This window comes from Mus caroli, unplaced genomic scaffold (genome assembly GCF_978045245.1).
Source record: "Mus caroli unplaced genomic scaffold, Mus_caroli_1 scaffold_20, whole genome shotgun sequence".
NCBI classification, from domain to species: domain Eukaryota; kingdom Metazoa; phylum Chordata; class Mammalia; order Rodentia; family Muridae; genus Mus; species Mus caroli.
This window is the reverse complement of record NW_028227275.1, coordinates 50,054,171-50,067,038: the sequence shown is the minus strand read 5'-3', so window position 1 is coordinate 50,067,038 and position 12,868 is coordinate 50,054,171. Positions and strand designations below refer to the sequence as shown.

Genomic DNA, 12,868 nt, shown 5'->3' with positions numbered 1-12,868 from the left:
CTTCAGAAAACTTTCTTCTTAATGGCTTTTCCCGGCTTGTTGCTGTTTTCAGTTTAACGCTTAAACAACTAAAGTTCAAGAAAGTGAACTTGGGCTTCAAGTGGAGCTGGTGGGTGTTGGGACTTACTACCCCACCCCCCACTCTCTCAAATCTCTTAGTGATTTTTCTGAAGTTACTGGGACTTTCTGATATAGGAAGTGCAGGCACAATAACAGTCCACAGCCTGTAAGCACCACTTCCCTTCCCGTGCAGTGAGCACAGAAGAAGGAAGGGCTGGGGACAGTTACAAGTTCACAAGAAGGAACCAAGGATCAGCCTGAGAGAACCCAGAGTTAAAGCTCTTAGGGTTCCTGAGAGCTCAGCTGGAAGTGACTGGGTGACAAGGCGCACAGGCTCAGGTAGGCAACCCTGAAGAGACTTCCCTCTGTGTAGCACTCTGTTTCTGGGACTGAGTTACAAGAACTTGCTGATGCTCATGAAAGCAGTGGAGACACGGGGGCTCTTTAGAATTAAATGGGCAAAGGCACAGGGCATCTGGCTTACCTCTGTCCTGGCCATTTTAGCTGCATGATCTTGGTGATCACTGACATTAGGAGCAGAACTCTCAGGTCATTCACTGATTAGGCAGCCTAAGGGCTGAGAATAGCACAGAGAACAGAAGGGAGCCAAGATGAGCTCAGAAAGCCATTCCCCAGGCAACTTGGTTCTTTTAACTAACAGGGATATAAGTGTTGGGAGCGTGACAAAACTTGAACCACAGCTTAGGACTCCAGGACTTCTCATGCCATTGCATTAAACTGCTTCTCCGTGCTGAAGAGACTCAGGCACAGACTGCCATTGGCAGGTGGGAAAATAAAGAGAAGAACCAGAATCAGAGACAGTTGGGGTCCAACACACAAGTGTGTGTAGGCAACTTGTCAATAAAGAGAACTTTGCCTATTTATTTAACAATGATTTTATGTTGCTCTACAAAGTATAAATTACTTCCACATGTACATCAAATTGTTAATTCTGAATTTCTTCCAATTGTGATTTTATTAACATAAAGGATTGGCTTGGTGAAGAAAAACCCTACAAGATCATGTGAACTAAAATATGATAAAATGGGAAGTGCTAATTCTTAAACTGGCACTATTAGACACTCAAAACAGGCAAATGGGGTTACATATTTGAGTGGTACCTAGCATGGATTGGAAAGCATAAAAGTTGACTTTAATAACTCAAGGCTAGCAAAGTAACTGGACAGTGAATGCCATTGAATAAAGACAATGCAATTGTTCTAGGTGAAATTGGAGCTACATTTGACAAATTTCATGTGAAAATGTGTGCATAGACACAGGAACTTGTAGGGATTCAGGCTTTCCCTGCCTATGATGTGTTTATTATAAACTCACTGGGTTCTGTTTAATATTATGGGGAAATAACTCCTAAATTTGAGATGTGGTGGTTTTACATTTCCCTATACCACCAGTTTCTTCTTCCGAAGAACAAGTCAAGGATGCAAAATGGTGCACAGTCTGGGAGGTGGGGGCAGAACCGGGAAGCATAGTTTGTTTTGTTTGTAGTTATTTTATATTTAAAGTCAAAGCACTTAATTTCTTACTGAAAATTCATATAATGTATTCTGATTGTGGTTTCACTTTCTCCATTTCCTAGATCCTCTCCACCCATCCAACTTTTCTTCTTCTTCTTCTTCTTCTTCTTCTTCTTCTTCTTCTTCTTCTTCTTCTTCTTCTTCTTCTTCTTCTTCTTCTTCTTCTTCTTCTTCTTCTTCTTCTTCTTCTCCTTCTCCTTCTCCTTCTCCTTCTCCTTCTCCTTCTCCTTCTCCTCCTCCTCCTCCTTCTCCTTCTCCTCCTCCTCCTCCTTCTTCTTCTCCTCCTTCTCCTTCTCCTCCTCCTTCTTCTTCTTCTCCTCCTTCTTCTCCTCCTCCTTCTTTCTTTTTTCCTTCTTCTTCTTCTTCTTCTTCTTCTTCTTCTTCTTCTTCTTCTTCTTCTTCTTCTTCTTCTTCTTCTTCTCTCTCTCTCTCTCTCTCTCTCTCTCTCTCTCTCTCAAACAAATAGGCAAAAACAAAACAAAAAAAGACAACAAAAATAAATCAACCAACCAAACAGTACCAAAAACAAACTAAAAGAAAACAAACCACTACAGTGAGCACATTACTTTATAAGAGCTGAGTCTATTTTTTCTTCCAGCTGTGGCAGCTCCATCATGATTCCACAGGTAGTGACCAATGAGACCATCACAACGATTTCACCAAATGGAATCAACTTTCCCCAAACAGAGGAGTCCCAGCCTACCCAACAGAGGCAAGACAGCCTGAAGAAACATCTAAAGACTGAGATCAAAGTGATAGTGGTAAATCCCACTCAGAACATCCTGGTGTGGGTGGAGAACAGAGGGTGAGGCTTTATGTATTAGGAACAGAGATAAATTTGGGTGGGAGGAGCCTTCAGTTTTGACAGAGTGATCAAAGAGTGGCCAGTTCACTGGTGGAAGCCCCTGGGCAAGCTGTTTACATCACTAAAACCTTCTAAAACTGGCAAATATTTTCATTGATTCCAATGAACTTGGACTGCACTCCAATGACCTTATTCCATTGGGTCATTGAGATTTTATTCTTTAATTCTTTTTTGTTTTTTTTTTCCATTTTTGAAGTGTACTTACTAAGTATTTTATTGGTGAAAATATTTGTAGCTACATTCTAGGTGCTCTCTGAGTGTAGAAAGCCCTTCTCTTCCTTAGTGAAGAGATGGTACAGAAAGAGCATTGGTTCTCTACTCTGTGTTCATTCTAGACTCACTAATGCAACTTTTTTGGGTAAAGGGAGAAGAACATTTTTTGCTGTGTGTTGTTTTTCAATCTTGTCTGTACTAACGCTATATGCATGGGTGTCTGTATTACCCAGTCTCAGAACTTAATGGAACTAATGGCCTTGTATTGGACATACATACAATCTACTGGATTCCTTTGAAGCACATGTAGCAAAAAGTTTATAAAATTGCTTAATCAAAATTACAAGACCTGTGAGTCTGAGAAGTGAAAGAAAGTGTCAGGAAGACAAAATTTCCCTCTTAATATAGAGGCAAGGAATCCCCAGAATGACAACTGGACTGAAAGTGCTGTGGAGCTTGACAGAGCAGCTGGCCCTATGTGGTGTTCTGTGGGTTCTGGATGATGTGTGGAGAGGTTTCGGGAGGGCTTACAGATGACTGTTTTTCCCACAAAAGAAAACAGGAGACTTGTTACTCATGCACTCAAGCTAGGAGATGGCAGGAAGAGTCATGAGGATGCAAGGGGTTCAAGGACAGAAACGCCTAAAGGTGACCCAATGCTCTGGCAGAACTACATCCATGCCAGAATGAGCTTTCCTCTCTCATATCAGAGTTTGTACAGGGTCTGTGTGCTCACTGGGATGTTGTAGAAGATGACAATGCACGGGCACCATGGGAAAAGTGAGAGGTCTTTCTTGTCATTGCTGATTTAGTCACCATCTCCCTTCTCTCAACAGGCAATCCAGATCATGTGTGCTGTGACAGTGTTGGCTCTGGGAATCATTTTGGCATCTGTTCCTCCTGTCCCATATTTTAACTCAGTGTTTTCTGTCCTGTTAAAATCTGGCTACCCATTTATAGGAGCTTTGTTTGTAAGTAGACTTCTGGGGGGAATAAAATGGGGGAAGACAGAGAAGGGAGTTTTCACCCAGCTGCATTTCTGTATACTGTGAAAAAGAGGTCAATGGTAGACCTTGTTCTCCTGTCTGTCATCAGAGAATGTCTTAGTGTAGAAGGGCAGCCATTATGTCACCAGGAAGATTTTTCCATCTAGTTTAAATAAACACTTCCTATGAATTTCACCCTTTCATGTCTTCATTTGAGCAATGATAACTTCAGTGACCTCTTGAGTTTAGGGGAAAGTCTAGGAAATGGGATTCAAATGATCAAAAGCATTTTGTATCATGCAAAGTCATGCAGTGGACCACACTGCAGAAAGGAACACTTTCATTCTTTTGATCTGGCTTTGTTGGAGGCATTCCAGGTGATAGACTGTATATTCCTCTGAGCCTGCTCCATGTCTGGGGTGAGGAGGTCATGAAGGTCCTTTTCTCAGAAGACAGCTCTTCTCTAGACAGATGTGGATGAGTCCCACACACAAGTGAGGATTCCTCTCACTGGGGCTTCCAATCTGCTTATTACAGCTCAGTAACAGTTATTCCCCCCTTCCTATGTGTTTTCCTTTGATACACCATAGCTCAACCTTTCTTTCTATTGTGTCAATGATTTCTGATTTTCTCTTCTCAGACCAATACATTGTCTGATTTCACCAGTTTTCCATGAATGTTCTTTGTTCCAGTTTCCATTCAAAGATACTTCTGTCTCCAGAGTCTCCACTAGACATCCTTTTTTGAACCTTTTCAGACTTTGCATGTCCTTAGTGACTTGACAGTTTATGAATTTTGCTGGCCTACATTTTTGAAAATATTTATAAGTTTGAGTTTGTCTGACATCCTGTTAATCTTTAAGTGAGTGGTGACTGGATAGGTGACTATGACAGTAGTGTCTTGCCATACTGTAGGTAGCATGAAGGGTGCATATTATTTACAACATGTCACTGTTGACCTTACACTGATGATGGGGCTGATGCAGTGATTTCTAGGTCAGTGCTGTTTCTTTATGTTTCTCTCCTCACCGTTGTGTGCTCTTTACATAGAGCATCTCTTGCATTAGAAGAGACACTCAGTTCTTTTAGCTTTATTAGACTCTGTCTCTGTAACTTTGTTGAGTAGCTCATCAGCAAAGCACATCCATAGACCTCACAGACCCTGAGTTCAATCCCTATCGTTGCAAAGATGAAGACCCAGCATTTATTTATATGGATAGGCTGTTTAACTTTGGAGAATAGAAATCACAAAGTTTCTTGTTTAAAATAATCCTAAAGACTTGGTTTTATTTAATTTATTGAATAATAGAAAAAGTCAATCATGGTAAAATAGTGATTTATAAAAATCACATCTAAAGACTTCTGGAAATGCAAACTTATGCTTCCTCTTCTTCTCATTTATCTTGATCTCTAGAATCAGTTACTGAAAGACCTGTTTCTTTTGTTCTGTGTTTGTTAATTTCTTCCCTTATTTCCTTCAGGAAAACAAAAAGAAAACAAAAACAAAACCAAATTAAACAGTGCAGATCACTGTCAAACTATCACCAAAATCTGAGAGAAGTATTTTTCTAAACTCTTGTTTGGATACCAGTATTTATCTTGATGCCAAGATATTGATGTAATGCCAGCCAGGAGCATGACAAGAAATACAGTGAACAGGCCAGTGTCTTAGAGGATGTAGCTCCCAGATTTCTCACTAAAATACCAGCATGGTGGAGATTGCACATTAAATATTATCTCAACATGTTCAAGTGAGAGTTACTGAAGAAAGTTTGCATGGTTTTATGTGGAAATCAGAGTGACATAACTTTATTGATAAAAGGAGGGACTACTGCCTGCAATACTATTTTCCATTTTCTCTTCTTGTAGATCGAATCCTCAGACTCTAAAATCATCTAAATCTACATTTTCCTTTGCAATTAACAAACTATCCTTTTGCTATCTCATAGATTTAATGAATTTTAATGGGATAGATTTCTGCTCTTATCTACCTTTTCTTGTGTTCTCTGAATAGTGCATGAACAAAGAGACACCCCTGTGAGCCTAAGTGTGTGTGTCACTGGTCATTTGGTCCAGGAAAGTTTGTCACAGACAACATAGAGTAAACTGTAGTCACTTTGTACATAGAAAGTGACCTGATAATGCTTTCTTCTTGTCTGAGCAGTTTATTGCCTCTGGAATTTTGTCCATCATTACGGAGAGAAAGTCAACAAAACCTTTGGTGAGTACAGAACTGATGAGCCTGGAACCCAGAGGATACTTCATGGTCAGGCTTTTCATGTTCAACATTATAAGCTAAGCTCTACATGGATCACTTCTTCAATCCGTGAGCTGATTCTGGGTTCTCCATATCCCTAGGTGGAGCCCAATATTTCTATCAAGGTAACCAAAATCATAGTGTGCCTGATGTCTGAGACCAGTGCCAAGGAATCCCATGTATAAAATACTGCCTTCTTACAATGCCAGTGTGTAGGCAGCAGGCTATGATGGCGAATCTTGATGATCAACTTGATTGGATAGAGAAGGACCTAAGAGACTAATAAAGCATACCTCTGGGGGTGTTCTGGTTCCAAAATGTGATGGCTCCATTCTCTAAGATAAAGACTCAGATAAAGTAAAAGGGAGAAACTGAACTGTTGTTAACACAGATATCCTCTCATTGGCTTCTTGACCAGCATGTTGTGAGCTGTTCTGCTCTGCCACCCAAGTCCCACAACAGTCATCTGAGCCTCTGAAACTGAGCCAAATATATTTTTATCTTGAGTTGCTTATGTGAAACTTTTTGTCATGGCAATGAAAAGTCTAGTAACACAAAAGCTTCCAAATTTTACTGCAGTACTGAAGCTAATGTCCTTATTTTAATGAGTTATATTTGTTATGGGTATACAATGCAATCTCATCACTGAAAATCTATAAGAATCCCTAGAGAAAATGTTCACATGACAAAAGTCTTTTATTTATATCTTCATAAAAGAAATGCTTTGCTAGAACTGAATATACAATTTGAACTGAAAAGCAGAATGTTGGAATTCTGAAAGTCTCAGTAGTCATCATTTGTTTTACCTAAGAATTTAGAGTTTCCTACTTTAGTTTCTTCCAGTGAAAAACTAGTCCTGGGCAGCAGAAAGCTGAACTCTCGGAATGATGTAAAGATGCACCTAGTCCTCAGTCATCACACATTCCTCAAGAAGTTGATTCAGGAAGTCATGGGAGAGAATGCCACGTAACTCAATAGCCTAGGGATTTAGTTAGGAAGAGCCGACTAAACCACTCTCCCAAATATACAGAACGTTAATTACTTTTCTGTTGCTGTGGTTAAAAAAAATAAATAAATAAAATCAACTGAGAATGTGGATAGTCTGTAAGTAGAATAAGGCTCATCAATGATGCTTCACCAATGCTGAAGAATGTTCTTTTCATAAAGTGTCTGGAGACTAAAGAAGAACGTGAGGATGAAACTAGTATATGCCAACACCATACAGTTTATCAGTATCCTGATTGCAAATATTGTTCAAGGTGTCCAAGAGTTTGATTTTAGTCACTATTTGTGAAAAGAAGCACCTAAAAGCACCAAGTTCTGAGTGATTTACACAATCTCTCTAAAATATAAGTGACCTAAAATTAAATCACACCCAAGTGCCATACACTTGGGCATATCCTATAAATACCTACCTGTAACTGTAGCTTTCAGACTGGTCCTAGCTCAACTTTCATTATCTGTACATTGAAAAAGAAAGAAAACCATTATCAAGTTCTTTACTTCACTAACACCATAAGTGTTATGGAGAAGAGATATAAAGTGAGCATTAGAACTGAGTGATGCTGATAAGTTAGACTCCAAGGACCTCTGGTCCTGTAGCCTGAATTTACCAACATCTAGTCCCATTCTGTTTCTTTCTGCCCGCTGTTTCCACACATGACAACATCCTTAGTCACATCTCTAGATTTCTGTCTAGAGCCCTATTCATAGTCAATCATTAGGCTTTCCAGAATCCAAATCCTACCTTACACTGAGAACAAAGTTCCCACACTCACCTTTGGGTATATGAGCCTCTGAGAGAAGTAGAATGTAAGGAATGAACTGCCTCACCTGCCTTTTCTATGTGATTGATGCCTCCATGGGTGGGATATGGAAAGGATGTGTTATTCTGAGTACATTTGCCAGTATTAGGTACATCCAAATTCAACTCTTGAGATAACTCAGCTCATAAAGAGGAAGGGGTTCATTTGGGCTCATATTTCAGAGGTTTAGCAATATACAGTTTTAGTGAATCTTTCTGTTCTGAGTTTGTACACAGGCAATGAGTGTCTCATGCTAAGAAAGCAAAGATATGTGCCACTGGGCAGCAAGGGAGAACAAAGAGAGTAAGATGAATATCCTATGTTCTGATAGATCCCTTTCATGAGCTCTTATATGCAGACAAACCTTTGCTCAAGAGGCATTTCCTGAAGGTTCTTACAGAGCAAATAGGTCCTTCTATAGCAAATCTGTCTTATCCAAACTATAGTACTGAGAATGTTGATGAATAAGAAACATGGCTGGTGTCTGCACCTCATCCTCTTTTCACACTGTCTTAAGAATTTTCCAGATTTACTTTATGATTCCATTAAAAGTCATGGGTACAGAATTTGTTGGGGAAATATTATCTTTTCACCATTGAAATCCTGTTTAATCCATCCAATTGCCATTTAAGTTTGGATTCGTGTGATCCTAGCCATTCTTAGAGTCCAATAAATATGGTAGTGGTCGGGTAAAGTGACCTAGCAAATATCATCTGGGAAATGGAGCATAGAAAAATCGGTATGGAAACCAGGGCCTCTGAACTTTCTACAGGTAGCTATTATGCATTAGGAAGACTGAAGAAATAAATTATTAATCTTGCAGCTGCTAATGAAGCGAAAGACACACACACACACACACACAGAAAGAGAGAGAGAGAGAGAGAGAGAGAGAGAGAGAGAGAGAGAGAGAGAGAGAGAGAGAGAGAGAGAGAGAGAATTGCTGCACCATTTTGGAAACAAGTATAAGAAAAACGTGCTTCTTCTTCCAGGTAGATGCCAGCCTAACTCTGAATATCCTGAGTGTTTCATTTGCTTTCGTGGGCATCATTATCATCTCTGTCAGCCTGGCTGGTTTGCATCCTGCCTCAGAGCAATGCAAGCAGAGCAAGAACCTTAGTCTAATTGAATATGACTACTACCAACCTTTCTACAACTCAGACAGGAGTGAATGTGCCGTCACCATGTCTGTTCTGGCTGTAAGTGTTTCTAAAGTCTGTATTGAATGGTTTTTAGTTATGGGGAAATAGTGCTCTTTCTCCTATATTTTGAAAATCTTTCACTCTGTTTGGCTTGAGGTCTTAGGGAATGGTCACAGCTGAATAAGGCAAAGATATACAATGTTAAAACCTTTAAGCACAAATCATTTTTAACTTCAAATTGATTCTGGGTTAAAAGCATTAACACCTTTTCCAGTGGGCTGGATATACAGATTCGAAGGAGATGTTTTTAGCATGATAAGACACATACCCAAAAGATTCAGGTGATCTGGACAGACCAACAAGGAAACTTGGCACATGTGTAGTAGAGAGAGTAAAGTGAGCTGAGCAAAATTCAGCTAAACACTGGGAAATGGATTGTGGGAAGGACAGGATTGGGATAGGGATGTCAGATGTCTGCACCCTCAAGTGCTCACAGGAGCCAGCACTTGGTTTGTGTGGAGGAGATCTCACTGTTGCTTTCATCACCCTCAATGAGATGTGATTGTTAAATGAGGAAAAAAGAAATACAGTAAAATGGAGAAGAGTAACTGGCAGTGATGTGAGGGATTGCCATCTTGTTGGAAGAAAGTAATGCAATTTGACTAACAGGAGTAACATACCTTCAATTAGAACTTCCAAGAACATACACTTGGTCCCTAGCACATGAGGAGAATGTTGGGTAAGATAACAATGGAGACCCTGCATAATATTCATTTTCTTATGAGAATAAAAGTAAAATAAAAAATAAAAAGAAGAAACACAGCTCTAAGATGGCCAGACAGTTATTTCTGGTCAACCTCTAGCTTTCTGTTCCCTTATAGATCTGGGTTCAGTGTTTCTTCCTCAGTTAAGAAAACCACAAGAAGGAAAAAAATGTGTAAATTAGATGCGTAATAATGTGAGTAATGTGACTAATGTGAATAATGTGGAATAACTAACCCTGACTTTAGAAACCTGAAGTATTAGGGAGAAATTTGCATGGATTACAAAGATGGCATCATGGGATAGTTTCACATTGTATGTAGTTTCACACTGCTTGTGTGTGTGCAGATAAATGAAGGGTTTACAATTTCACATTCATCATCCTTCCTATCAAGTGGTCTTGATGAAGGACACCTCATGACAGAAGTCATGGGCTCAGTTTTCTTTACTTAGACTATTCTTTGAGTTAATTTGTGATGTTAAAGACTGTAGAAACTGGATTACTTTTCCCCCTTTTTACCATCACACACACACACACACACAGAGAGAGAGAGAGAGAGAGAGAGAGAGAGAGAGAGAGAGAGAGAGAGACAGACAGACAGACAGACACACACACACACACACAAACACACACACACACAAAGAGAGAAAGACAGACACACAGACAGACAGACACACAGACAGACACACACATACCCCAAAACAAAACAAGTCAAAACAAAAATGCATCCCAAGGAAGAAGGTTCTATCAATGCTGACTTTTACAAACAGTTTGCATGGTCAGAAGCTCACTAACCCTCACAAGTCTTTGCAGAGGAAGTACTACCATGGGTGATAAGTGAGCAAACAGAAGACAGATGTTAGAGAAGCAGAGACATGCCTACCCTCACATTAAGCAGCAGAAGAGAGCCAAGAACAGGAGCTGTTGACTCTCACCTGGGGTCACAGTTTCTTTCTCTTCCCACATTCAGTGAACAATATAGTCAGGATCCGTGCCCAAGAGGGATGAGAAGTGGCAGAAACCAGCTTTGTTGATTTAGTTTGTCCTCTTCACCCACTTCCTCCAAGCAATGAAGGGACAAGGCATCAATGTTAGCCCGTTTGTAGGTTTGGGAAGATCCTTTCCCTTTTCTGATGGTGGAGATAGTTTCATCTCTATAGTCACCTCCCACCCAGGTATGAGGGATTCAGCTGACTCAGTCACACTGACCTCTCTCGTCTCCTGAATTTAGGGAGCCCTTTCAGTGATGCTGATCATCAGTGTGTTGGAGCTTGGTCTGGCTTTGCTATCTGCCATGCTGTGGTTGAGAGAGGGTGTTCTGACTTCCCTTAGGTGAGTATTTGTGAGACCTCCTAAATATTCCCTGGTGTTCCTCTGGGATCTATGCAGTCATGAATAACACCTAGAATTACATCAGTCACAATGACATGAATATCAGGTGATTTGGAGAGGGAGGTGGGGCAGTAGATGATAAGGTAGAAAGTAATTGTGTAGCTGATGATGATTATCTAGACATAGAAAGAAACCCAGATAAACCTAACAAATCACCTGGTTCTTCCCTTCTTTGTTGCAAATAAAGGAACTGAGGCTCTGTGAAGTTAAATGTCTCTCCTGGCATTGTGATGAATTTACTTGTGTTCAGGATGCTGCAGTGTGGCTGCCTCCCCTCTAACTAGGAATACTTTTTCTTATACTGACTAGTCTTTTTATGGATCTTGACTTGATAAAGACCAATTGCACACTGGAATGTATTCAATCAGCATCTTAGAATCTGTTTCCCTTCCTTCTGGTTTTACTTTTTTTCCTTGAATTAAAGACACTAAGGAAATACTGTTTAATAACTACATGCAACCCTTCTCAGCCAGCTCAAGGTGTATGGCTTCACTAACTGAACAAAAAAGCTTTGCTCTGACCAGATCCTTAATTAGAGTGCAGAACAAAGAGGAGATGATATACATCAAATATGTGCATCACATAAGGTGTGCTATTCTCATCATGGAACATCTACAACACTGAATGAAGTTGTATCATTTGTATCTATGTATCTATGTATCTATCTATGTTCTTCCATGCATACACATATGTACGTATAAACATATACATATAATATTCATTTGTAACCTGAAACCACGTATTTTCTTTGTTCCAGAATGTGATTTTCCTGTCTTGTAACTCCAATAATGAAGCCAATGTGGAATCAAAGGCACTTTGTAACTGTGCATATGAGGAACGATTGGTTTTTTTTTTTAAGAAAAACAAAACAAGACAAAACAAAACAAAACAAAATACCCAAAACAAGTGGGAACTATACAGCAGAGGATATGTCTTCATGATAATGCAGAAATTCCAACCATCACAGGGTAGCAATGCTTGCTACTTAAAATGTAGACTGTTTATACAGTGGGTACCAGTATGGGTTGAATGGGTGTATTACTGGCACACTATTGATTTTTCATGACCTTGGCTTCAGCTAATGCTCAGACCTACAAATGGTGGCCAGACACTGAGATATTTCTTAGAAAACCAAACAGAATGTTTCAGGCCATTATAGTGGGGAAAAGGGACAACATTTTCTTGCCCCCTGCAATTAACAGCAACAGTTAACCATTAGCAGTCTTTGTATTCAGAATCTCTGCTATGACATGGGTCTTTTATCATATCAATTTTATTGACTAGTGCATAGAAACAAGTGGCATGCAATGAAGTCTCAAGAGTAGTCATGCTGTTGGTTCAAAATAAAGTCTTTTCTGATTGTATGTTCTATATGTAAGGGTTTTTGTTATTTTGTTTTTATGCACAGATCAAGTACCCTGTGATACGTAAACACATTTGTTTGATATTCTTTTGTTCTCTATCAACCAATAAAAGCATGGGAAAGACAACTAGGAATACATCTCTGTCAGTGTGTGTGTGTGTGTGTGTGTGTGTGTGTGTGTGTATTAAACTGAATCTGAATAAACACTCAAAGTTTAGCAATGTATTTTGGAGGTACCAGATAACATTTATTTCTAGGATTGCCACAAACAAACAAGAGGCATTTCTTCACTTCTTATAAGAGGCTAGAGCGATGTCTCATCAGTTAGAGCACTTACTGGTTTTGGTCCTGTGAGGACATGAGTTTTATTACCAGCATCTGTGTGGCAGATCACAAACATCTATAATTCCAGTTCCAGGTGATCTGACATCCTTTTTTGGACTCGGTGAGCAGTAGACACACATATAGGACACACACAGACATACATCCTT

At 39.7% G+C, this 12,868-nt stretch overlaps 1 protein-coding gene across 2 annotated transcripts; it reads left to right on the top strand.

Annotated features, from left to right (window-relative positions):
- Positions 1 to 226: 226 nt before the first annotated feature.
- On the top strand, positions 227 to 12,070 carry LOC110285836 (membrane-spanning 4-domains subfamily A member 6C). Of its 2 annotated transcripts, XM_029472321.2 has the most exons (7): positions 230 to 399; positions 2,194 to 2,356; positions 3,510 to 3,644; positions 5,823 to 5,879; positions 8,710 to 8,916; positions 10,854 to 10,954; positions 11,772 to 12,070. In XM_029472321.2, the coding sequence occupies exons 2-7, from the start codon at positions 2,210 to 2,212 to the stop codon at positions 11,776 to 11,778; spliced, it is 654 nt and encodes a 217-aa protein (XP_029328181.1). In that variant the 5' UTR covers positions 230 to 399; positions 2,194 to 2,209; the 3' UTR covers positions 11,779 to 12,070. The 2 variants fall into 2 exon arrangements, with proteins under 2 accessions (XP_085690108.1, XP_029328181.1); XM_085833982.1 differs by lacking the exons at positions 5,823 to 5,879; positions 8,710 to 8,916; positions 10,854 to 10,954; positions 11,772 to 12,070 and having other exon boundaries at positions 227 to 399; positions 3,510 to 4,887.
- Positions 12,071 to 12,868: the final 798 nt, after the last annotated feature.